Consider the following 26,428-nt stretch of genomic DNA (forward strand, 5'->3'; position numbering starts at 1 on the left):
TGTGGTGAGGTGAATACGTTTTTGAGATAGGGAGTTGAAAAGTAAGGTTTATTTCACAGTTTAGAAAGTTAACTTTTTATAAAGTAGTCTCTCAAATACTGCTTCGCCTAGAAAATTTAAATTTGCTCTAAGAATCCTTGACATGTTCTGGGGCATAGTTTTTGGCACAGAAGTTCTTTTCTACATGTTTGTAGACCTGAATGCTTTGGAAGTGGTCCCACCCAAATGTGTAAGCTTTGTTTGGCTGTGCATATTTCAAGTTTCTGGTCTCTTTACAAATGTTAAAAACTACTGTTTAGAGTTCTGTTTTGGAACAAATGAAAGCTTGAGAAGATCTGGCATTACAAACAAGCGAGATGGTGAATGAGGAAAGGTTGTTTGTGGGAGGACATGTTAAAAAGGAAGAGGGAATAGAAGGGGCCAGGGAGATTAAAAGGAGACACACAAGGTGAAAGATGAGTGAGGCTGTGAACAATTTTAGAGAAATGTTACCATGGATAACCGTTATACCACGTCTATAATTAAAAGACAATCAAGTTTGTCTTTAGAAAAGATTTTAAATACAACACAAATAGACACTTCATTAACATTTCTAATATGGTTTAAACATTACCAGTTACCAGACTGCATTCACTGTAGATTAAGAAATTGGTGCTAGGATAATCTGAATAATGGAGTTATGTAACATTTTCTCCACTATTCTATCCACCTTCCACTACAGGACTACTACGTCCTGCCAGCTCTTGAACATCTTTCTTTTGCCTACTGTGCGCTTCATCTTCAGATTAATTTAGCTCTGATTGTGCTATTAATTCTTTATTGCTCAGTGGTCCTGGCAAGTGTTCACCCAGGTTTAGAGGGAAGAGAACAGAATATATGGTGTGATACAACAGTTTTATTCTTAGCAAGAGTTTGGATGGCTGCATCACAAATAAGTGGTAAAGCCATAAGCGAGTTCTACAGGTCAAAGCAGCACTCTAACAAGTGTATTCCAATAATTTATTTTGAATACACCACATATTTCACAGAATAATTTTTAACCATCTGAGCTCTTAAAAGAGTAACTGGTAGTATTGTGCATTTTTGCCCACAAACTCTAGGTCCTTGTATAAGTCAAGCTGTATAGACTTCAAAGTAATTAAAGTAATTTCAGAAGCTTTAAAAATATATGCCTAAAGCAGCTTTTCCATACAATGTTGCAATTTTAACAGGGTTATTAGAATCATGTGTTCCATCCTATTAGAAACCAGGGAGACTCCCTAAAAATGTTTAGCCCTGATAGTATCTAATCTGTGTAGCCTACTTTTTCCCTCTGGTGGAGAATTGATTTTTGTCCATCCGGGGCCTCAGAAAAGCAAAAATGATTTTAGAAGCAGCAGATGTTGGCATCCAAGTTGAATGAAATGCAAAGCCTGCTAAAGTGGGGATAATTTAGAGTTCTAGAATACTTTCAGTTTTACTAATCAAATGTGTTGTTAGTTTCATGGGCATGCTTGTTTTAACAGAGTCTCTAAACTATGACAAAACCATCTTACCTCTGGTAAGGACACTATGGGTTCAAAGTGGATATCATCACTATGTACAACTTCTTCATCACTACCATCTTCATCTTTATCTCCTTTACTGGCTGGCTGTACTCCAAATACAGCTGCTCCTGTATTTTCCCATTTGAAGTTTTTATCTAGTTATGAAAAGAGTTTAAAGTTTCAGATATCTTTCCAGATGCTCCAATACACACACACACACTCCTGTGTATTATACACAAAGTTTCTTAATTTTCACAAACAATACCATTTCTAGAAAAAGATATTTAGTTTACATGTATTCTGTCACTTACAATTTAGTACCTTATGAACTAGTAGAGATTCAATGCACATAAAGTTAAATCAAAAGTAATTCCAATATGAGTTTATCATCAAAAGTTTGAATCTGACCTTTAGAACCAAAAGCAAAATCCCCAGAATTTGAAGCCAGGTCTGCAAATGACAAGCCTGAAGTAGTGTCAAATCCAAATGCGATTGTTTTGCTTCCTATCACAATGAGAGAAAGGTGTAAGAGAAAAGAGCATGGCAAGGATACTTTCCCCACTGCATACTCATAACTTTATAACTGTACATAACACCAAGATCCAGAAAGTGGCTAATATAGCTATAAATCCAGGGATTACAGCAAATTTATATCTCCTCCTCTTTTTCACATGAATGCCAATGTTTAGGGACACTTCAAAGTGACTAGTGGCTCCTTAAACATTTATCCTAATAAAAGAATAATATATTGGTTCTTTGGGGCCCCCAGAGAACAATTTAAGTGACAAATTACCACCCTTTCTTTGCAAAACTGCAGAGCCTTAACTACTACTAACTTTTCCACACTCCCTAATTTGTACACAATGGACAATTAGTCAATATTTAACAGCAGCATGCAGTAGTGTGGGCTCTCATAATAGTAGAATTACCTTTGATGCGCATGTTCATTTTTTATTTATTCCTTTGACCAGTACAATGATTACAAGTAGCTAAGCAGAATTAGTACCATTCTAAATCAATCTTAGTTACATACACTTCTACAGAGAAATGTGACTTTAAGCCCCAAAAGTACATTACCTTGGTTTGTGGACTCCGTTAAATTTGGATCATTTTCTTTTTTAGTTGACAAATCAACAGGTGTGTCATCAGTTCCTGACAAAGTCTGTGATGTGGGGGGGGATTCTGAGGTTGAGTCTGGTTCTTCACATTTAGTGGTTGATGGAACAGATACTTCAGCCTCACTGGTTGATGGAACAGATACTTCAGCCTCACTGGTACAGACTATATCAGTTGAACTGGTAACTTCATTTTCCAAAAACTCCTAAAAAAGAAAATGTGTTTTTCCAATAAATGCTTTAAAAGAGCCAAGTATTCAGAACATTTAGAAAACACCTGCTTAAATTCTTTTGAAAGCTGCCAGAACAGCAGCATTAGATAATGGAGTCTCCCCTCCCCTAACTTTGAACAGGAACACTGCAGAAAGGTGGGAGTGTTGGAAAACTATATAAAAGCTAGCACACTGATCTTCAAAGCTAAAGCACCTTTAGCTCCTACTGACTTCAATGGGGTTTGTGGGTAATCAACATCTTTGGGGAAAAATAAGGCCATAAATGCTCATGGAATTAGAAGGAAGAGGGGCAAAGAACACAGATTGCAATCCAACATCTCTGTTGCTTACAAAGTGTTTTTTTCCCCCAAGTGGAAAAGTTTTTGGGATCCAGGGCCCTTCCTTTGACACTGTAACAAATATACCAAGTAACAATATTAATAAAAATGAATAGCCAAGGTGCTTGAACAAGCAGGCTAACAGGTTACAGACGTCTAAAGATTTTAGAAGGAATTGTTTGTTAATGTAATGAACTTAACATTTAAATCACTTAACACTACTGATTAACTTGGCAAAAGTGTCCTTATGTTCACATTCTTCTTTAAAAAATACTGTTAGATCATTTACTTTTTCTGAATCTTCTATAAAATGTCAACCACACTAAGTTTACAGGGAGTTTGAGGATTAGTGATTTTAAAGGACTTTGAAAATATGAAGTGCTAGAGTGTTAGAAATCCCATATATATTAAATGCATCTTATTGTACACAAATACATTTTTTAATTCTGCAACTTAAGCTTTTTAAAAAATGGTCTCTACAAACAGCTTCAAAAATTGTGTCTGAGATTAGATTTGTTATTTACTTTAAAAAAAAATCTCAAGGGAAACCTGAGGAATACTAACCCGCTGGGACTGAAATCGAAAGGAAATGTTTCATAAATGGTCCCAAAATTTCAGATGCTTCTACCACAGATTTGATTGGTACCCTACTGAGCTTATTCTGGTACAGGGGAAACTATTTTGTTCTTACTTCTTAGCGTACACCAGACATTTAATTTTAAAAAGTTAAAATTATTTCAATAAATGTACAAGGTATTCATAATGCTATTTCAGTGGTGAGAGTTAGTGCCACCAAAATGAATTAGAAAAGTCATGCTTTGAGTTTTAGTTCCTACTTTGGCTTCTTGAACTTTTTTAAGTTCTGTCTGAAAGTCTTCCAGATTGTCACTGTCCTCATCAGTATCACTACCAACACCACAGAAAAACGTAGAAGGAAGCTTTAGAGTCTCTGCTTTAGCCTTTTCTTCAGGAGTTGGTTTCTTTTCCCAAACAATAACACACTCTCTTTCATTCTCTGGTTCAGTTTCTCCCATGATACCTAGAGAGACAGCACATCAGAAGTTACTGAAAAGTAGCAAACAGCAGAGTTCTGAAGCAACGTTTCTAGGACACAGAGTATGAGTCATCGGTCAATTCCTACTTTAAGTATCACAAAAAGGAGGTTTGGATAAATAATTTTTTAGCTTCTATGCTAACTTTTACAAATTGCACATTAGATTTTCTTGCTTTATTTAACTCTAGTATCTTGATCCAATTGGAAATAATACTCCACCGATTTTAGAGCCCTCCATTGGTAGTAAATGAAAAGCTTCTAACTGGAAAATAAAAGGTGGTAAATTTGCAATTACTTTGCCAGCAGCCAATTTGAGTAGTTTGGCTCGAGAAGAATCTGCACAAAAAGGCTTGTCTGATATACCTTCTCTTCCTAATGCCCAAACCCCTTCCACCTCCTACCTCAAGAAAAAACTCATACCACCTAGATGTTATGAGGTTTAAAAACAAAGTTTCCAATTATACTGCCAGAACCAAGTAATAGGCAGGGCAAAATAAATCCAAACAAGATGTGTGCCAATTGGATGCTGAAGTTTTCTACAAAAATGACATTTCTTGCCCTTACTTTTGGTACCACTAACTTTTAGATCATTAATTTACACACTCGTTTGTGCCTACAGATGAAGTCTATTCATGAAAGGTGACACAACTTTGGAACTGAAGCTAATAACTTCAAGGCTATGATTTCTCTGTTCTGACTGAATCCCTCAAAATTCGGTTGTAAAAATTTGGCAGAGAGATGGAAGCGTCAAGATGGGAAGGGACATGATGGTATGTCCTGTCAGCTTGTTTTGATAAGCTGAAATGGTTGCTGGTGTGTGCCTCAGGTCCTTTGAGAGTTCCAGTTGTCCATTCTTTAGTGATAGGGGGCCTGCAGGGTGTGGAAGGGTTTTAGATGTTCAGGAGTTTGTGATTTCTCCTTTTACCGCTTTCTGCGGTATGTCCTGGATCATCTTTGCCATGCACCTAATGATATCTTAGAACACTTTGAAGTCATCCACCAAGTCAGGCAAAAGGGATTCACTGCCTCATCAAGGGAGAATGAGATCATCACACCAGGGACCAGTTCTTCAGCAGGTAGCTGATACTCTTCCTTCACTTTCCTCCTCTTGCCTCTCCTGTAACTGAGTCTGCACTTCCTGGCTTTACTAAGATGCCCTACAGTCTCTCTTTGGGTAAGGGTATTTAGCCCCAGAGACAGTAGAGGATGTAGGCTTTCTAGAGTATAGATGCACACCCCAGGGTGTCCAGTAAGGTCATGGTTGGAAGGGATATGAATACTGAGATGGGGGACACATGAGGGTGAGGGGGAAGTTCCAGGAGGGGTATTCCATACGAGTCCCAAGTATCTTCCTGCTACCTCTCATGGTGTTTTCTCTAGAATCCCTATCCAAGGAGAGGAGGGTGGAAGTGTGCATGATGAGTTGCTGCTGTGTCTACATGATGACAAAAAGGAATACGCTTCCTCTAATGGAGGGCTAATTCTATCCAGAGTGTCCTGCCTTTGAAGGTGGGAGAGATGGATTCTGGGGATACCTCTTTAATCTGATGTAATGATAACTCTGGAGATGTGCTTGGATATCACCATCCTCAAGGAGAGGCGACTTGGTACCAGGCCCACAGATCAGTCACTTAGTAGTACAGTGATTGCTTTGGGTAACAACTTGGCTGGTATTGAGGAAAATTGTTCTGATAGGCACCTCAGAAGTGGGAGGAACAAGTCTTCGGAAACTGAGGCACTGGGTGCTGAGAAACCTGGTGCGGAGAGAAATGCGGTCCACAGACTTAGTGAATAAAAACTGCTCTCCTGGAAATGGTTACAGAGGCACCTGAAGAGGGCTTGTCAGGTTTTTGGCCTGTAGGAAGTTCAGTTCAAAATGTCAAAAGTTTGGTGGCTCTTGGTATTAGCTTACTAGGCATCAGAGAAGATAATTTGTGCCTTGTTCCTCGCTGGAGCAGCGCTCCTTTCTGCCCATTAGTGATGTCAATGCCAGAATGGTGGCAGTTGACTGGAGCCTCTTAGATGAGGCCAAAGAGCTAGGGGTGGCATCTCGGCTCAAAGGAAATTGAGAGGGACAGACTAGATGGATAGTTCTCAACCTTTTACGGCTCTGGACCCATCTGTAAACCTTGATGGCCTGTCATGACGCACAGGGGTCCTCTGTGGAGGGGGACGACATGCAGGATGCTCAGAGTGAAGATTCCAGATGCTCTAGCCAGATATGGACAGGTGTCTGGGGGACAGAATGGCCTAGAGGTGCAGTGAGAGAACATCTGGGGACCAGGACTGATGGTATGATGGAGGAGTACCTGGCTGTGGGCTCAGGAATTGATGTCAGGGAAGGGGTTCCTTAGAGAACATGACACCAACTACATCCTCTTGGCTCCTGTCCTGCGGGGCAGGCTAGGCTCACCTCCCACTGAGGTCGCAATACTCAGTGACAGTTGCAGCTCAGCACTCACCGGACCAAATTTGAGAGAGTTGTTGCTGCAATGTGATGCACGGGGTTACTGCGTGACTCACTCAAATTTTGCCCAGCTGGCCCCCCATTATCATGGTGGAAGGGTGGCTGGGTCAAACTTGAGCAGCACTATGACTCAGTGCATCATTGCCGCACTTAGAATGGGGAACTGAGCCCAGCCAGCATCGTGGCCCACTGACACATTCTGGCAACCCAACATTGGGTTGCGACCCACAGGTTGAGAAACTCTGGATTCGATGATTGTGGTCTAGTACCCTCTATTAGAGTGTCCTCTCCAAGAAATCTTGCATCGAGCTCTCGAGGAAGAGCTTCAGATGGTCTTCCCTAGCTTTCTGAGTGCACCTGGAGAATGAGTGACCACTCGGGAATATGTCTTTCTAGTCTGGATAGACATCAAGAGTCACCATCCTCAACAGGTGTCACACCTTCACATGAAGAACTGGTCTTGAATTTCAAACTTAGCTTCTGCCATGGTGTTAGGCCCATCTATAGGGAGGAAAGAAGTGTCTACTGTAACAAACTTAAGTGAAAATTATTTTGGGGGGGCTTTTCTGCCAGTGGGCAGATACTAGCGAACCCAAAATCAACCAATTAGGTAACACTAGCACAGCGTGCAGAGAAGACAGTTGCCACTGCAGCATTTCCATCCCACTGCCACAGATGTTAAGGAATGGATAGTGAGTTGGACCTGCTTCAACCTTTATGTCCTCGGGTGGCACTGGGGTAGGGCAAGACAACATCTAGGGCACAGGTGCAGCCCAAATACACACTGCTGGCCACACACACGAAGAATGGAATCCATGTGGATAGTCACTGGAAGACTAGGGAGAATTTACTTAGCTTACCTTCCTTACTTTATAACCCTGAGGATGAAAATACTAGTACTGAGATTGCAAAGTTTAAAATTTATTCAGAGAAGTTAGAGATTTACAGGAAGAAACTTCTGCTGGTTTCTGATAGATAGTACGGTTAAGACAACCTAGAGGAAAAAATGCTCCACCAGATTTATAGTGTGTAGCTCTAAAGCCTCTGGGGCTTCATGTTCATTTTTATTACGTTCCAGAGAACAGCTTTCTCTATTAGAAATAGGAAGCCTATGCAATTCTAAATAGAATAACTTCTTTAATGTTTCAATCATTATGGAATTTTGAATATGTCAGTGTATTCCATCCTGCCATAAATTTAGTAAGTACAATGTAGGTCCTGACGAGTTATTCCTATGTACAAATTTGCCTAAATATACATATACATATCAATTACATACCATAGTGTGCATAAAAAGTTCAACACCAGGATAATTAAAGTAACTGCTATAACTTGTGCCCAATTTTAGGTTGCTCTCCTAGACTTTGTATCTTAAATCATTTCTGGAAGTGAAGTGCACATTGTGTATATATCCATCTATCTCACCCTCCACAAAGATGCAACACTGATAGAATACAAGGTATGACAGCTTTTGAGATTTGATTACTCTAAATATTTAGACATGAAAAAGCAGTGTTAAGAGGTTTTAAGTTAAGCAGCAGTTTAGAGTTACACTTTCAAATCAGAGGGTGTAGCTGAAAATTCTGTTTCAAAGTTTTTATTTACCTTGCACAGGATCTTTTGATGTTTTATGCTCTTTGGGATCATCAGGATATAGCTTTCCATTAAGTTTCTTAACAGCCATTTCATAGTCTTCATCTTAAAGATACAGAATTGAAAAGAGTCAGAGATTTCACACCATATGCCCCCTGGTAACCATCAATTCTAGTTACCCTATCCAGACTCGCAAGTCACTCAGGTTAGGGAATCATGAGCTGCATATTCATGTTAGCTTCTAATTTTTAAGAAGGGAACAGCCAAACAAGAAAAAAATAATCTAAATATTTCTTGTTGTGCATGTATTTGTTGATGTAGTTAAATGTTGAAAAACTCCTTCAATATATACAGTTCTGATTTTGGGGCAAATTCAGTCTTATGTTTCATGATGCCCAAAATAATTTCATATCAAGTAGTTTCACAGCAGGATTATGAGATGAACAAGGAAAAATTTACACATAAGCAGCTGTTAATTAGCAAAATTGGATAAGGAATCAGAAAGGAAATGGATATTTAAATGTGCTGATTTATAAATATGCTACAAAGTCTTTATGAAGTATTTATTTCTCAGGGCAAACTTTTGTTAAGTTAGACAATCACAGTCCTCAACAGCAACCAGAGTCATAAATGAATTGAAACATTTAGCATCTTGACATTAGGATTTTCAGAAAACAAGTTATTTTTAAAAAGTCATTTACTTTAAGAGGATGTTGGGGGGACCCCTTCTGTTACTTTTCCATACCTTTTTAAAGTTTTGGAATACGAATGGCGGGTGTTCATAATTTCATGTTTTCCCAGAACTGCCTCCTAAATAGGGAGGTCAGACGGAAGAGCAGAACACATTTCATTTGTGGTTCCATTAGTCTATCCAGCCAATTGTGATTCAGGAAGATAGGGGCCATTCTTGGTGCTTCTGGTGTCAGATCCATGAGGTCCTGAGCATACTCCACTGAATCGCTTTTTACCATTCCAGGATCTAACTTAATTGTAGTAAGACATACATGGCTGAGTTGAGCTACACTACAGTAACGTGAAGATCTCATTGCACAGTCTCTGGCCACAAGAAACAGGAGCACTGTGTCTTCAGAATAGGGATAATGCTTCCTCAGAGCACAAGAGACCTGCCCTCTCCCCACCCCCAAAAGGTAAATTTCTATTGGTCAGGCCCAAGCATACTACTATTGCTCCACAGTTAACCCAGAGTGGATGAACAAATTTCCAGCCCCTTACCATCATCATCTTCACTTAAGTAGCCAGGCTTATTCTTGTAGCAGAAGAAAGTTGAAGGTAGTTTAAGAGAGTCAGCAAGAGCTCTTTGTCCAGGGGTAGGTGTTAGCTCATAAACAATGAGTACATCAGAGGGAAGTTCTACATCAGTTTCCTTTTCCCTCTCAACTGTTACAAAACCAAAAAGATTAGCAGGATCAAAATGAACATGCTTGAGAACAAATCTGAAAATAGCCTCTACAGCTAAAGTAATTCTGAAGACAAAGTTAGATAACACATGTAAGCAGCAAATATATATAGCCACAAGAAACTTAGCATCAAAATTATGATAGAACACTAAGAGAAAGGAATTTAGTATAAAGAAAGAAATGTGTCCTTCCAACATCAACACACTAGTAAATACTTAGGTGTCACACCATGCTTTTCACTAGACATAAAGCTAGGGTTGCCAACTTTCTAACAGCAGAAAACAGAACACCCTTGCCCCGTCCCATTCTCCAAGGCCCCACTCCCACTCACTTCATTCCCTTCCCTCCCTCGCTCTCCGCCACCCTCACTCACTAGCTCATTTTCACTGGGCTGGGGCAGGGTGTTGGGATGCAGGAGGGGGCTCTGAGCTGGAGGTGGGGGAGGAGGTACAGGCTCTGGCTGGGGTGTGTGGGCTCTGGGCCTGGATGAGGAGTTTAGGATGGGGCTCCAGACTGGGGCCAAAGGGTTTGGAGTGCATAAGGGGCTCAGGGGTGGGAGCTGGGGTGCAGAGGGAGTAAAAGCTCCAGCTGGGGGTGTGGGCTGGGGGATTCAGAGTGCAGGAGGAGGCTCCTGACTGGGGCATGAGGTTGAGGTGTGGTAGGGGGTGTCAGCTCCAGGAGAGAGCTCGGGTGCGAGAGGGAGCTCAGGGCTGGGGCGCAGGAGGGAGGTCAGGGCACTTACCTTGGGCAGCTCCTCAGAAGCTCCCTCTCTGACTCCTGGATGGAAGCATGGCCAGGCCAATGGGAGCTGCGGGGACGGTGCACGGAGCCCCCATGGCCACCCCATACCTAGGAGCCAAATATGCCAGCAGCTTCCTGGGAGCTGCACAGAGCTTGGTAGGGAGCCTGCCTGCACTGCCAACTGGACTTTTAACAGCAGTGGTGACCAGAGCCACCAAAGTCCTTTTTTGAACGGGTGTTCGGGTCGAAAAGCGGACACCTGGCAAGCCTATATAAAGCATGCTTCACTCTTCACAGTCCTTACTTCTGTTTATTTTCATCACAACTTAAGTTAGACCCAACTGCTGCATGCATTTGAAATTTAGAAAGTTACTTAAATAGTAAAGTGTAGGTACTTTTGGCATGCTGAGTACTATGAATTAGAGCAATGGAGCATAATTTTATTAAAATTCACTTTTAAAGATGCAATGTAGAGACTGAGAACTAAATTGAATGCCAGATTTTGTTATTGACTATTCTCTTGCACTTTTGCAAGTGTAATTACCCAACTGACTTTTCTCTTGCACTGGAAGCACATTAAAGTAACAATCCTGCAACCGGAATTGCACAGGTGGGCCCACAGGCACATTCAGAGCCCCACCAGATTCCATCCACAAGGATCTAATTGTATGATTGAGACCTAAATTTACGGACAAAAACTTGAATTTGTCTACAAGGAAGTGTTGCCAGATGAATTAAATCTCTCCAAATGGGATTTAATTCCTGAAAAATCTCAAGCAGGAGCTCAATATTTTACATAGTAGACTTTCTATATTAAAAAACTGGGCTTCTTGTTAGCTACTCCATCGATAAATTTGATGGAGTAATAAGGCAGGCTATGCACCCAATACATGCAAATTTCAAGTAAAAATTATTCTTACTCCCCTTCTCTGTTTGGAAGAACAGGATCATTTTAAGCATACAAGTTTAATTAGGACTGATTTTCAGCCCATTTTAATTAACTACTTTCTCCAGCTAGAATGACTGCCACATTTACCTACGCCCACTCCCATCTTTTCTGCACATCCCTTTGATTTTATTTCCACGCCCTCCCCAACATTTGTACTACCAAAGCTGTCCATTCTGCTTTTACTAAGGCCTGGTCTACATTGGGGAGAGGGGGGAAGATCTAAGTTATGCAACTTCAGCTATGTGAATAACATAGCTGAAGTCGACGTACTTAGATCGACTTACCGTGGTGGTCTTCACCACGGTGAGTCGACTGCTGCCGCTCCCCCGTCGACTCTGTCTGCACTTCTCGCTGAGCTGGAGTACAGGAGTCAACGGAAGAGTACTTGGGGGTCCATTTATCGCGTCTAGATTAGACACGATAAAATCGGCCCCTGCTGGATCGATCGCTGCCTGCCAATCTGGCGGGTAGTGAAGACATACCCTAAGAAAGCACTGGGTAAGAGAATGTGGCAGCTGATTGTCAGCTACTCATTGTTGCAACTTTTATTGTGTTAGGAATCAGAAAATCTGCTACCATGCTACAACACAGAAACTTGAATCAAGATTGTTGGCAGTGAATACGTTCCTTAAGAAAGGGTTTAAGCCCAGCTTGTGTACACTTTTGCCTAGGCAAATAAAAATAGCTAAAACCCGGGCCTGAAAGAAGTAAGTGGGAGTTCTGATGTTGACTTGAGAGCCAGGATTTCATCTAACATCTTTAAAGAAGTTTAGAAGCTGCTTCTTCCTGGTCCTTTAACTTTTAGAATTACTTTTTTCATCAATTCTTCTTTTCATCAATTCTTCTTTTCATGCCTGTGCAGTTTAAGGTCTACTGTTCGCAAAAGAAATTGGGTCACATTGGGAAATACATCTAAGCCTGTATAATGTGCCACACCCATGGCTTTTGGCCCCTTGACATGTATGTTGAAGCAACACCTAATTAGTAAGTAAAGCTCCACCAGTACATTGAGAAAGAACAATGTCAAATTCATAGAAGTAAACAGATTGAGCCAGCCAAGCTTTATTGGACTTCCAAAAATCTATTTAAATCTTCCCAAAAATCACACAACATCTGGCAGCCAGCAAAAAATCTCATTAAAACAAACACTCCCTGGTTCTCAAAATCACAATTATATCCTTTCAGGCTTTCAGATGCTATAGAGATGATGACACCTCAATCCTGAACTGCAACAGTCACTGCTCAGCACTGGGACTTGGGCATCCAAGGAATTATCCTGTTTCTCCAGATCTTACTCTACTTCCACTATACTATTAGCACTAGTTTAACACAGCTTCTGAAGAGCAGTGCAGATGAAATCTAAAGAGTAGCTGCTGCTAGACCAGGGATCCGCAACCTTTGGCACGCGGCTCGCCAGGGTAAGCACCCTGGTGGGCTGGTGTGTTTACCTGCCGCATTCGCAGGTTCAGCCGATCGCGGCTCCCACTGACCGGGGTTAGCCGCTCCAGGCTAATGGGGGCTGCAAGAAGCGGCGTGGGCCGACGGATGGGCTGGCCATAGCTTCCCTCAGCCCCCATTGGCCTGGGACAGCAAACCGCGGCCAGCGGGAGCCGCGATCAGCCAAACCTGCGGACACGGCAGGTAAACAAACCGTCCCGTCTCGTCCGAGGGCTTACCCTGGCAAGCCACGTGCCAAAGGCTGCCAATCCCTGTGCTAGACAGTAAAGTTTCCATGTACTTTGTGTGTTCTAAAAAAGGAGAACAGTTTGCATAGCACATCTTTTGAAGATTCTCTTCCACGCCCCCGCAAAGGGAGAGTAATTAGTTCAAGAATTAAACATCAAGGCTGGGTTTAAAACCATAGCAGTTAAGAGCTCCAAGTACCAAAAACATTGTACTTTTTAGTTCATGCTCCAACTACTCAAATAGAGCTACACCAAGTTTACTCTGAGCAAGCCCACCTCAGGATGTTTCAACACAAGCCTCATCAGTCATATCTGGTTAAAAACATGGTTTGTTGTAGGGTTATAGTGAGATTAACCCTCAAAAGAGAGAACGGAGAATTTGGTATGTATAGCCTTAGAGTTGTGTCCTCAAGAACAAAGCTGAGGTAGAGTGGGAAAGCTCATGCTGCTACTGGCCATGCTGCACCCATTCGATGGCGAACTATAGGATTTTAGTTCCAATGTTGCCAATCCAGCACCTTTCATGCACACCAAGCTTCCAGTAAACCATCATTAAATCAGACATGCAGAAAACATACATTACTTCCATGCAATAAAGCAAATAATGAAATAAGTTAAAGGTACACCATAGTGTACTAAACAGAAAAGTCTGTTCAGCTTAAGCAAGGTGGTGGCCAAAATCATCCAAGGATGAGTCCAATATTTCTTTGGCATCATTGCAACATCCTAGTATTCCAGTCCCCACTTCACAAAATGCATGGTTCAGAAGACAAGTTACAAAACAGGTATTGCAGACAACTGACCTAAAATCTAGCCAGATTTGATTGCTTTAGAAGAGTCAATTTGTCCTTGTTTCTTGTTTTACTAACAACATTCCAAAATCTGTTTTTCCCATTAATTACATGAATAGACATGGCTGAGCTATTTATAACATTTCCAACATAGCTATAAAACAAATATGAGAAATTTTACACACCACTGTTTAACTACCACAAAACCAAAATTAGATTCTGCAGACTGAGCAGATACAAGGAAAATAATTATGATCCATCAATAGTGTTCATTCCATAACATTAGAAAAGAGGCATTACTTATCCAAAGCAGCTCTCCGTTGCTGTCCTAGCATTTCGCTTCTCTTTTAACTTACTGATGTCAAGACTAGGTAGAACTAAGTATCTGAGTCTGGACTGCTAGTGTTTGATAGCTGTGAACTGATTTTTTGTTCACTGATATTGAAGATTTTGTAGACCTGAAGATTAACTGAGTTTTCTTTGTAAATACTTTGATATCATTAGGTCATGTTACTGAAAGACTCAGAGGCTGGCTTCCAGATGGCTTATATTAACAAACATCCTTGCTTTGCTCTAAGGGTGATAATTTTGGCAGGGGGGTTAGAACTACTATGTTCTGCTAATAGTTACATTTTTCTAGAGGGCTGCCTTTTTCCGAGGCTGGAAGGAAAGAGCTAGAGTTTCTAAAAAGAAATATCACCATCCGTAATCCTTGACTACATTTTTAATGGGTTGGATTTGAAAGGCAGATTTTAGACGCGTCCTCTTTTAATTCCCTCCCACCCCCCATCAGATCAGTACATTCGAAGGCTCAGCTGTAGTCAAATGTGGATTTTGGTATTTTTTAGTATCAATTTTTTAAAAATAATAAAATTCACACCATATTTCCACGGTCTGTAATGCAGAAGAACCTATTGAACTAGATCTTGTAGAGTGTTATAGTCTCTACCTATGGAAGTTAAGAACAGTTTGAAACTTCCAAAAATATATGGGTTCTTTGTGTTTTCCATGTAACAGTGCACCTTAATAGAGCATCACTAAAGTAAATTGAGGTACAAGCTTCATTTTAAGATCAGGGAATATTTTGAGCAACTTAATCCTGTGAATGTGAGAGCAGAAAGTGTTTCCTATTTTAGTTTTTCCTCTTTTTACAAACTAATATCAAGTTATGGGTACTCACCATTTTAAAACATCAACTACACTATATATTGATCACTTTTTCCTCTGTAAAGGAAGACGACTAAGATAATAAAGAACAAATTTAGCTGGGGGAAAAAAAATCAAGGATATTTACTTTATTTCACAAACAACCAATGAGATTAACTGAAGGTTTTAAATTTAGAATTTGATTAAATTTGGAAACAGCAATATGGTTATTTTAATCTGGGCCCGCTCCAGGCACCAGAAAAGGAAGCAGGTACTTGGGGTGGCCTATGGAAAGGGGTGGCAAGTCCGGGTCTTTGGCAGCAATTCAGTGGCAGGTCCCTCAGTCCCTGCTGCCGAATTGCCGCCGAAGAATGAAGCGGAGCTGCTGAGGAACGGCCGCAGATCGGGGCTTCCCCCAGATCGGCTTTTCCCCTGTGCTTCGCCGCTTGGGGCGGCAAAAAAGCTGGACCCGGCCCTGCTTTTAATAAATAAAGAATTACTATTGGTGGAAGCATGTAATATACCTTTTCAGATTATACTGATGGAAAACACTTTTTGGATGCTATAGGAACTAATATTGTTAGAACAATGAGAAGTATTTGTTTTATGGAGAACATTTGACCAAGTTATTTTTAATCTAGGTAGAATTGCATGTATTTAGATTATACCATGTGTTTGTTCTAAGACCTGGTTATATATGTTCCGTACTGAGGACTGTTGCAGTACTCAAGTATAAGGCATTCTGTGTCCAATTTAAAAAAAATACAAAGATATAATGTACACAGATCAATAGTTATATTACTATTTTAAAGGAAAAATATAAAAATAAAGGTTCCAAAAGTTCTCACCAACCTGGTTTATTCAGCAAGTAGTCAGTCACCCAACAAAAAAGTCTATTTTTAAAAATGTTAGGTGCAGAGCAACTCCTTATGCAGCCACACACTGGGTGAGTGGAGAGCACTGGCCTCCCAGTCTCAGAATGTGACTTAATTATGAAAAGGGCCAAAAGTAAACAATTAGGGGAGCAGTGAGCAAACTTTTGAACACTTCCAGTAGCAGACAGGTGGATTCAATTCAGACACTAACTGAAAAAACTCAAGAGTTCAGGAGAGCTGTCTCTGCCTCCCATTTCACAAATGCTTATTTTTAAGGATATACAGTTCTTACTGGTTAGACCCTAGGAATGGAACTGGGCCAGTCTGAAACCCTCTTCATAAGAAATTCCAACATCCTGAGCATACTCAGTGTAATTTCTCAGACCTCTCCTCATCTTCCTAGGTAAGATTTTAGCAAGCAGATCTGGAGTCCCTACGGTAAATTTGAAGCAATACAAAAGCCAAAAGTCTACAAAGTTGAGCACTCCAAGACCACCAGTTGTGTGAATTAAAAAAAGACCTAAACTAACAGAAGGTAGGGAGACATTCTTTTGCTATGACAGGTACAAAGTCAAAGACACACTAATTCTAACTACTGCTCTTCAGCATGCATATTAAATTTGTTTAAATTTTCATACCATTATATAGCCAACTGCTTTGCCACAACTAGGCAATTGTCAGTATCAGCTAAAGAGTGATTTCATCACACATTCAGTGCAGTGTTTAAATACCTTTACTATCGGGTTGGAAGGAAGGTGTGCTGGTCCAAAAGGCCATAGGATTAGATTTAAAAAGACTAAAATTAAATCCTAGAAAATAAATTATGTAGGTGTAAGTGTTTATTTGGACTTTTAGAGGGGCACAAACATATCTATGTTCTTAAGTGTATGTCTCCAATATCTAGAGATCACAATTTGCATTGCCTGCTGCATCTGTTTATCAATCTATCCAATGCATGTAAACAAGCACCAGCTATCTAGTTTTTCCTACCAGGATACTTTACTACATAGATAAGCATACTTTTCATAATTTTTAAATCCAATGTTAATCCAAAATTCTGCATTGTCCAATTTTGACTGCACTTTAGTCAAAGTATTTCTATTTAACAAAATTGATTTGACTGCACCCCCCCCCCCACCACTTTTAAATGCCAATACAATCATAATATGTAGGGCCCTACCAAATTCATGGCCATGAAAAACGCGTCATGGACTGTGAAATCTGGTCCCCTCCCCACAAAATAAAATCTGGTCTTGTGTGCTTTTACCTATACTATACTGATTTAACAGGGGAGACTAGTGTTTCTCAAATTGAGGGTCCTGACCGAAAATGAAGTTGCAGGGGGGAATCACAAGGTTTTTTTTTGGGGGGGGGGGGGGGAAGAGTGTCACAGTATTGCCACCCTTACTTCTGTGCTGTCTTCAGAGATGGGCAGCCAGAGAGTGGTGGCTGTTGGCCAGGTGCCCAGCTCTGAAGACAGCACCCTGCCAGCAGCAGCACAGAAGTAAAGGTAGCAATACCATACCATACCATACCATGCTACCCTTACTTCTGTTCTGCTGCTGGCGGCGGGTCTGCCTTCAGAGCTGGGCTCCCGACCAGCAGCCGCTGCTCTCCAGTTGCCCACCTCTGAAGGCAGCACCACTACCAGCAGTAGCACAGAAGTAAGAGTAGCAGTACCGCAACCCCCGACAATAATCTTGCAACCACCTCACAACTCGTTTGCGTCAGGATCCCTACAATTAGAACACTGTGAAATTTCAGATTTAAATAGCTGAAATCATGAAATTTATTATTTTAAAAATTGGATGACTCTGAAATTGACCAAAATGGACCATTAATTTGATAGGGCCCTAATATGTTAAATGTTACTAGCTATATAATACAATGAAATATTCAGTTTCTATTGTAAAGTTGTTGGTGGCTATTTAAAGGTGAAGCCCAAGAGGTTTCCCAGCAGAAGATACAAATAAATCACTAAGGTACGTCATTCATTTTCTGTCTGCTAAGACAACAGACCAATACCAGGATTTGTGCAGCCTCTTCAAGCCAGACTTCTAAAATGACTGGCTGTGGACTGCACTTTGATCACATGAAAGATTGGAGTCAAATTTCATATACCATACTTGTCTTCAAGCAGGATGTTTTCCTGACTTAAATATTTCACTTTGCTGATGAAAAATTTAGGAATCCGATTAGAAAAAACAGTAAGACAAAAATCTAGTTTAAACCATTCTACTAATACCACCTCATCAAAATACATCAGCAGCACTCATGTTCTTATGTTATGGCAGGTTTCAGCTAAACCACTGTGCCTCTCCATAAAGAAATGGAAGCCAAAGTTTTCAAACATGATTGTCTAAAGACAGGTTCCTGCATTTGTACTCAAGTACCAAAATAAAAGCCATAATTTCAGAAGTGCTGACAAGACTACCTATTTAGGTACAAGTCCAACTTATGGATTCCGGTTCCAAACTTTAGGCAACCACATTTGAAAATTTTGGCCCAAGTGCAGAGGTAATTACTAGCTCATCTGATTTCCGAGATATGGGCTGAGTTATGCTGACATATCACAGTTGTTCAGACATCCTCTGCCCCTCACCGTGCACAAAGAACAATTGTAAGCAAAGAACAAAACCATAAGATTTTAAGCTAAAGAGGTATTTGCAAGAAACATGAAGTTTGCATTCAACTACTGAAGAGAATAGTTTACTTTTATTACTGGGACACAATATACAGTATTTTCATTGAATTGCAACAAAAAGCCACTAACTGCTTTCCATGACAAATTTTTCAATAATCTTCTCAAAGAAAGTAACATTTCTACTTAGTATAAACAGTTGCCAATTCAGGCAATGCTTACCTTTTTCTAGTGTTTTAAATGTGTAAGTAGAGGATCCTGCTGCTGATGTAACCAAGTAATTTTCTCCCTTGCTGTCTGTAGGCTTCTGATTGGCAGTGTAGCTTTCCTGAGGCTCAGTTACTGTGAGCTCTAGTTCTCTCTGCATTATGTTTTGAGACACTGAACTATCCTCTTCACTTTTGCTTTTTGAAGGAGAGTTAAAGCTGAAACCGAAGAGAGATCCCGTAGCTGAAGTATTTCCAAATGTGAATGGCTTTGACTTTTCACTACTGAAAATGCTCTTGACTGATTCTGAACCAAATACAAACTTTGGAGGAGAAACCACCGTTTTTGTTGGTGTTTCAGAAGTGCTTGATACCTCTGAAACCTCTAGCGTCACATCAGAGGTATCGCCATCCTGGTTCAGATCAGTTCTCTCCCTGGTGGTTTCCTCCAGTACAGCTACAGCAATTCTGCCACATGGAGACTCTCTTGGTGTACTGGCACGTGAAGAAAGAGGTGTAATCAAGGTGTCTTTTTCTTGGGCATGTTTTGCTTCATCAAAAATTTGCTTAAATGATTCTGCAACATCTTGTAGTTTAAATCGCACAGCTAAGAGCTCTACCTTTCTTTCCCCATCTGCAAAGTCACATGCAGCCCAGACCCAGGCTCTTTCAGTTCCTTTCATTTGTTGCATGTTCATGTCTGGTGTTATTCTATGATTGGCACAGAGTTTTAATACCTGGTCTCTTCTCATTACGATACGAACTTGTTTGTTGTCATAATTCTGCAAGATCTTTATATCCCCAATACCTCTTTCTTTCCATTGATTGGCATCTTTATCGTATCTGTAGAGTTTAGCTCTATGACTGAAGACAACTTGCTCATTTTCTTCACCACTTGCCACTTCTACAAGGTCAGGTAAAGGTACCACAGGTTCAAAGTATTGTCCATCTCTTTCTTCTTCCTGAGTAAGATCAGACTCTTCATCTGTTCCCACAGACAACCTGCTCTGATTCTGTTTGGCAGGAGATTTTGATGGACTCAAGGCAGATTTGAAACTAAAATTAAATCCTGTTGTAGACTCCCCAAATCTAAACAGGTTTTTTCTCACAGGGCTACTTGCCAGAGGTGAGGCATACACAGAGCTATTTACACTATCATCCAATGCTTCTTCACGTAAATCATAGTTATCCCACTCCAGAGTAGGCCCAGTGCTTTCAGCATGTGGCTTTATAATTAAATCAGAGGTACTACTGGCTGAAGCTGAGTTTTTATTCTCTTCTTCTGTCAATTTAGTTTTATCATCTGTCAAGAAGGTTTTGAGATCTTTCAACCCACTTTTCATTTCTTCTGCTTTCTGTATGAGTTGAGCTGTTCTACCAGTATCCACAAGTTTATGTGGGGTCTGCAGTGGTATATCCAACAGCAGCCTCTGACACTCTTCAAACTTCTGTTTGAATTCCTCAGCCTGCTCTGTCGTCTTGAATTTAGCTGCCAGCTGCTCCAACTTTGCATCTCCATCAGAAAAGTCACTGGCTAACCACATCCATGCTTTGTCTGAACCAGACAGAGATTTCAAGTTCATGGTAGTTGTTATCCAATGGTTTGCACATACTTTCAGTACCTGTTCACGTCGCATTAGCATTCTTAGTTTCCCATTAACTTCATTTTTAAGAATTTTCAAGTTGCCAACACCACGTTCTTTCCACTGGCTTGTTTCTGGATCAAACCTAAATAGTTTTATTCTTTGTGAATAGAGCACTGTCTCATCCTCTTCCCCTGTCACTAGTTCCACTTTTTCAGGCATCTGGACTACAGGTTCAAAATGGATATCATCATTGTCCTCTGTCTTATATGCATCATCCTCCTTCTCAAGATCAACAGAAGTACTAAGCCTGTGAGCCACTTTAGAACTCTGTGAGGAAAATAACTTTTCACCTGCACCTGAAAAACCTTTGAAGTTTGGATCTTTTTTACCAAACTGAAATTCTTCTCCAGAAGTAGTTTTTGCAAGGTCAGCAAAAGTGAAAGTGCTGCTATTCTGGCCAAAAACTAAATCACTGTTCAGTTTGTTAGAGACATTATGAGACTGGATACCAGTTACACCCTTTGAGGAATTCTCCCTTTTCTCTTTTTCATCACCACTGTTTAAGAAATCATTGGAACTTTCTTTGGGTGGCTCATCCTTTGTGATATTTCTACTAGGCTCCTGTATGCCAAATTTAAATCCACCTGCGGGCACAGGCATTGAAAAGCTAAATCCTTCTTTTGCAGATTTTACTTCAGTATCTGAAGGAATCTGAAAGGTGAAGGTAGAAGGTGCTTTTCCTTGTTCTGTATGGCCAAATTTAAACCCTTTTTCAGGAAAGTCACACTTAAAACCTGTTCCCAGTTGTCCTCCAGCAGGTTCAGATAATTTGCTTTTAAGGCCAAATGTAAGAGTTGATGGGGCGTCAGCAACAGGCTTATTACATGGATTTGGTGCTTGACAAGCTGCACAGGTTACTGAAGAGCCTTCATTTCGTACCAAGCAAACATTGCAATCCCATTGCCCTTCCTTTCTAGTGAAGAGTCCCTCAAATCCACTTTTCTGGGGTTTACTGGCATCAGTGGTAGAACCAAATCTTGGAGCAGGAGATGCTTGAATAGTAGATGTAGACATATTAGGCTGACTTGGTGAATTGGGATTCTGACAAGCAACACAATTTACAGCTCTTGCTTCATTTCTGACTAGGCACACACTGCAATCCCACTGACCTTCTTTTTTAGAGAACGCAGCTCCAAAATCGTTTTGTGTAGCCTTCAGGATGTCTCCTTGGCCAATTTTAAATGAAGCTTGCTGATCAAATACTGGCATGTTAGTTCTATTTGGATTCTGGCAGGCAACACATTTAGATGCAGTGGGCTCATTTCGTACTAAGCAAACTTTGCAATCCCACTGCCCTTCCTTTCTAGTGAAGAGTCCCTCAAATCCACTTTTCTGGGTTTTACTTACATCAGTGGTAGAACCAACTCCAGGAATAGCAGATGCTTGAATAGTAGATGTAGACACATCAGGCTGACTTGGTGAATTGGAATTCTGACAAGCAACACAATTTACAGCTCTTGCTTCATTTCTGACTAGGCACACACTGCAATCCCACTGACCTTCTTTTTTAGAGAACGCAGCTCCAAAATCGTTTTGTGTACTCTTTGGAACATCTCCTTGGCCAATTTTAAATGAAGCTTGCTGACCAAATACTGGCATGGTAGTTCTATTTGGATTCTGGCAGGCAACACATTTAGATGCAGTGGGCTCGTTTCTTACTAAGCATACACTGCAATCCCAGTGACCTCCTTTTTTAGCAAAAACTGATCCAAATTTATCATGTGTGGCATCAGTGTGGGGTTTGAAAGCTTCAAAAGTTTCAGGTAATGGTACAGCATGCATTTCCTTGTTTCTTGGATTCGGACTTTGGCATGCTGAGCAGTTATCATCAGTAGCTTCATTTCGAACCAGACACACATTACAAGCCCACTGACCTTTCTTCAACATAAACTGTTCCCCAAATCCACTAGTAGTACATGTGGATGGGATTTCCCTGACAAAGGAAAAGGATAGTGGGGTAGATGCAGCTGATGTAACTGTAAAACTGCTTTTGCCATCAGGTCCCTTTACAGAACTGTTTGTATTTTGGATTGGAGCCTGGCAAGCACTACACTGGGAAGCAGTTAAACTGTTTTTCACTGAACACACATTACACTGCCACATCTCTTTCTTAAACTGAAATCCAAAATTCAGGGCTCCAGGAGTAGTTTTGCAAGGCTCCTTGCTATCCTGATTTGCTATTTCTCTTGTAGTCCCAACACTCTGAATGGCTGGTGTACCAATATTTGATCCTGAGGCTCTCAAAATATTCTGCACCTCTTCAAACTTCTGCTTGAAAAGCATTGCTTCCTCTAGTGTTTTGAATCTAATGGCAAGCTGCTCAGGTTTTGGATACTCATCTGCATAATCTAAAGCATGCCATACAAATGACTTGTCTGAACCTGCATTTAGTTGCAGTTTCATATCTGTATTTATATAGTGATTTGCACAGATTTTCAGTATTTGCTCCCGCCTCATAAGGAGCCGAATCTTCCCAGATATTTTATGCCTCAATATTTTCACATTTCCAATGCCCCGTTCTTTCCATTCTTTCGATTCTGCGTCAAAACGGAACAGCTTTGCTCTGTTGCAAAAGAATTCCTCTTCATCTTCCTCACCTGTCTTTACTTCAACCTTGTCAGGGAGTGGCACTACAGGCTCAAAGTGTGGACCATCATCATCATCATCGGCACCATGGATGCTTCCTCCATCAGTTTCATGACTTCTGTTGGCCAGATCTGAACTTGGGGTTCCAAACACTGGTTTTCCAGGATCTTGGAAATTGAACATGTCACCCTTGCCAAAACCTGAGGTTTTAGGTTGGTTTTGTCCCATGTTTTCTGTAAACGAAATGCCTGAAATATTTTTGTTACCAAAATTGAAAGCATTTCTTTGGCCTGTTGTATGATCATGAACTGTTTTTTGCCCCATGTATCGATCATCTTGTAAAGGTTTATCTGATGTCAGAAGACCCAAGAGGCTTTCACTGCTATTAAAAGCTGCACTGTGGGGCTGGGCTACAATCTGAGGTGATGAAAATGTAAAGTCTCCATCATTAGATTTGAAATTAGAGTTAAATTTAAAAGTGGTTGGTTGAGCTGATTGTGCAGGTGTTGTGAAAGAGGAGTTTGTTCCTTCTGTTGGTACAGGCTGCCCAAAGGTAGATTTCCCAAATTCTATCACCTTTGATTCTGCAGACTTTGGAACCAGAGGACCAATTGAAGGTTTTGTGAAATAGCCTGGCTCAGGCAATGGTGGATTTGTGCTTGCTTGTGGAACACTGTAATTGTAATACTCATCACCACCACGTGGAGACAGAATTCCAGTAGCAGGAGAATCAAAACGCAAAGGAGCACCATATATTTCTTGGGGAAATATGCAGGCAGAGGTGTTCTGCAGTGGTGGTGTATGCATTGGCTGTTGATAAGCATATATATGTTGTTGAGGTGTAAGCCTGTTCATGCCGTAGACAGGAGCCTAAAAACAGAAAGATTATTATTTTCTATTTGTACTATGGTAGTGCCCATACAAACATAAGACAATCCCTGCCCTGAAAAGTTTGTTGATGTTTTCATTCTTATCTTAAAAAATATGTATAGTCCTTAATATTAAGTGAAGCAGAACAGCTTTTTATAGAAACACCTAGCTGCTTGAGAAGATACTGCTTGTTTCTTCTCTATTCCTTCCTACTACTCCCAAAACTTCTTCCCATCCTACAGAGAAACGTATCTTAGGTATTGTCAAAGATTTTCTCAATAGAAGATAACTTATAGTGAGCATGTATACTTCAAATGTGAATGTAAAAAGGTTGCTCTTGATGGTTCTCTCCCCTCCCACACCACCAGAATCTGAGAGGACTCACTCAGTATGTCATCCACATTTGGGCACTGAGCATAATCCACATAAGTATGAATATCACACAAAGTTATCCCTAAAAGCCTTCATTGGAAGAATCAGTTTCACATATAGAAGCTGAAAATTGTTAAAGACTATAGTTCAAAGCAGTAAATTAACAGATCTCTCCTCACCTTTGTTGGCGTTACATTGGTTGCAGCTGTTCTGAGAAGATACTGAGAGTTATATGCAGGCGACTGACTGTAGTAGACTGATGGGCCAGTGGTAGCAACTAAAAGAGAACACACAAAAGTGTAATTCTATTTTGCTATGACCCAAAAGAGATCCATCTTCAAAAGGTAATACTTTTCAACAGAAAGGTATTTTTAAACTCATTTGCAGTGTTTAAACCTTAAATGCCTAATTTATAGCCATTTTAAAAGCTGACCAAGGTCTTCTGAAAACAAGATACAGTAACTTATTAAACCCTCAACACCAGTTTACCTGTTAGTGGAGCTCCATGAAAGTTCTGTGTTCCCTGATAGCCATCTGACATTGTATCTGTGCCATAGCCTTCAGCAGGCCACCGATGAGACAAGTTTGAATTGGAATTATTGAGTTTCATTTCATGCATCTCATTCTATCAGGAGAGAGTATTTATATAGTGTTACATTAAAATTAAAGATAGGTATTGTTGCATATTAAAGCAGATGTTTACTTTGAGGTAAGTACTATCTACGCAAAGCCTTAAAAATTCTCAGTTTTACTTTAGTGTTTAACAAACTCTGATTTTTATCCAGATACTCTTGCCATCCAAGCCTCAGTTTTGAAGGAAGAGATTACTCTAGCTGTTTTTGTTTATCATATACAGCAATTAACACTGAAGAGGTCTCTTTGTATGAATTATATAGTCTACTACTGAGCCAGTACACAAAACCAATTATGTAAATTAAAAAAAAGTCAAGTACTAGCAAAAAATGAACTGAACACATCCGAAGTGCCATATTCAACATTATATAAAATATCTAAATCCTCCAGTCACACACATTAGTAGACTAAAAAGAGCAGTTCTGAAACAAGAACAGCTAGAGACAAATTTTTCGTCTAATGTCGTCCTTAGAGAAGAGCCAAAGGATAAGCTTTTACTTGGATAGCTGCCCTTGCCCTTGAATTTTTTTAGCAAATATTGGTAGAGGATGCTCAGGTACACTGAAATATTTTTAGTTATATACTGGCTGAGTTAATTTCTTTTAAATCTTGAAGCGATGCAAAGATAGGGAGCCAATAATATGCTAACAGAGAAAATTTACTGATGTTGCAGAATAACTTTTATTTGTCTTATAGTAACAATGTTGTCATCCGTGTGGATCCCACTTTAGCCAAACAATGACTAACACTGCCCTACCAAATCTGGCATCCGTTCTCGCAGCCAGATCAAGGACAATGTTTAATGAAAGTAAAGAAAGTACTCTGTGTAGCTGTCTGGCAAGTTTCAGATTTGGGAATGTTCCAGAAGTGTGCAAAGGACTAGACCCTGTGCTTTAGTCCAGTGGAATGTACTTTAATATTTGGAGGAAGAGGTTTATTATATACACTACATAATCATTTGACATTCTCTGGGACCATTAGCAGCACTAGAGAGGGCAATAAAAAGATAGACACAATCTGAAAGACTGTCCTATTATAACAAAGCCCTATAAAAGGCAGAAACAATTGCTTGCCTGGCAAGTGTAATTTTACAAGGCTAACATAGGAAACAGGGAATGAATAAGAATTTTGCATCTGGTCAGCAGCAGTGCGGTTGTTAGGAAAATTATTAAAATATGGAGAAAGGTCAGTGATAATTTAATCACCATTAACTATATTTCAAACAACAAAAATGAATTTCTTGTTTTACTTTTGGACTTCCATAACTTTACTGCTTAAGTGCAAGATAAAATAAACTGGTAAAAGAACCAATCTGACACAGAATAGGTAGAACAAATTAAATCCATTTTTAGATGTCAGTACTAGCTACCCCATTCAATGTTAAGTACACTTGAAACTAATACCTTACATAGTGCTTTTGTCCTGCCTCTATAACCATCCAACTAAAGCCATCTTTCTCTTATCATTAATGGCTTGAGAGGTACGAGAAGAAGAAGAGTCTTATTTTAGAAACTACAAGAGTCTTCTCCTAAGTCAACAGAATTCACATGCTCAGTGTATGGTC

General features: G+C 40.2%; 1 protein-coding gene and 1 long non-coding RNA gene across 6 annotated transcripts in view; one reads left to right on the forward strand and one right to left on the reverse strand.

Annotated features, from left to right (window-relative positions):
- LOC120408219 overlaps positions 1–26,428 on the forward strand; it is a 53,767-nt gene that overhangs the window by 14,118 nt on the left and 13,221 nt on the right. The window contains exons 1-4 of one of the 3 annotated variants that reach the window (XR_005600538.1): positions 4,221–4,353; positions 4,865–5,015; positions 8,061–8,171; positions 16,314–16,445. This is a non-coding gene — a long non-coding RNA (uncharacterized LOC120408219). Of the gene's footprint in view, positions 1–4,220; positions 4,354–4,864; positions 5,016–8,060; positions 8,172–16,313; positions 16,446–26,428 lie in introns of those variants that run through there. The other 2 variants (XR_005600537.1, XR_005600539.1) reach the window with 2 other exon arrangements.
- Positions 1–26,428, reverse strand: part of LOC120408173 (E3 SUMO-protein ligase RanBP2-like) — a 62,169-nt gene that overhangs the window by 5,811 nt on the left and 29,930 nt on the right. Inside the window, exons 18-27 of one of the 3 annotated variants that reach the window (XM_039544814.1) lie at positions 24,721–24,856; positions 24,411–24,508; positions 18,774–23,859; positions 9,539–9,703; positions 8,318–8,410; positions 4,028–4,230; positions 2,794–2,847; positions 2,604–2,763; positions 1,935–2,030; positions 1,536–1,681 (exon numbers count right to left, since the gene is read on the reverse strand). In XM_039544814.1, coding sequence (XP_039400748.1) covers positions 1,536–1,681; positions 1,935–2,030; positions 2,604–2,763; positions 2,794–2,847; positions 4,028–4,230; positions 8,318–8,410; positions 9,539–9,703; positions 18,774–23,859; positions 24,411–24,508; positions 24,721–24,856 — 6,237 coding nt within the window. Of the gene's footprint in view, positions 1–1,535; positions 1,682–1,934; positions 2,031–2,603; positions 2,848–4,027; positions 4,231–8,317; positions 8,411–9,538; positions 9,704–18,773; positions 23,860–24,410; positions 24,509–24,720; positions 24,857–26,428 lie in introns of all 3 variants that reach the window. The other 2 variants (XM_039544804.1, XM_039544822.1) reach the window with 2 other exon arrangements.

The sequence above is a fragment of the Mauremys reevesii genome, linkage group 1 (genome assembly GCF_016161935.1).
Source record: "Mauremys reevesii isolate NIE-2019 linkage group 1, ASM1616193v1, whole genome shotgun sequence".
Classification (NCBI taxonomy): Eukaryota; Metazoa; Chordata; order Testudines; family Geoemydidae; genus Mauremys; species Mauremys reevesii.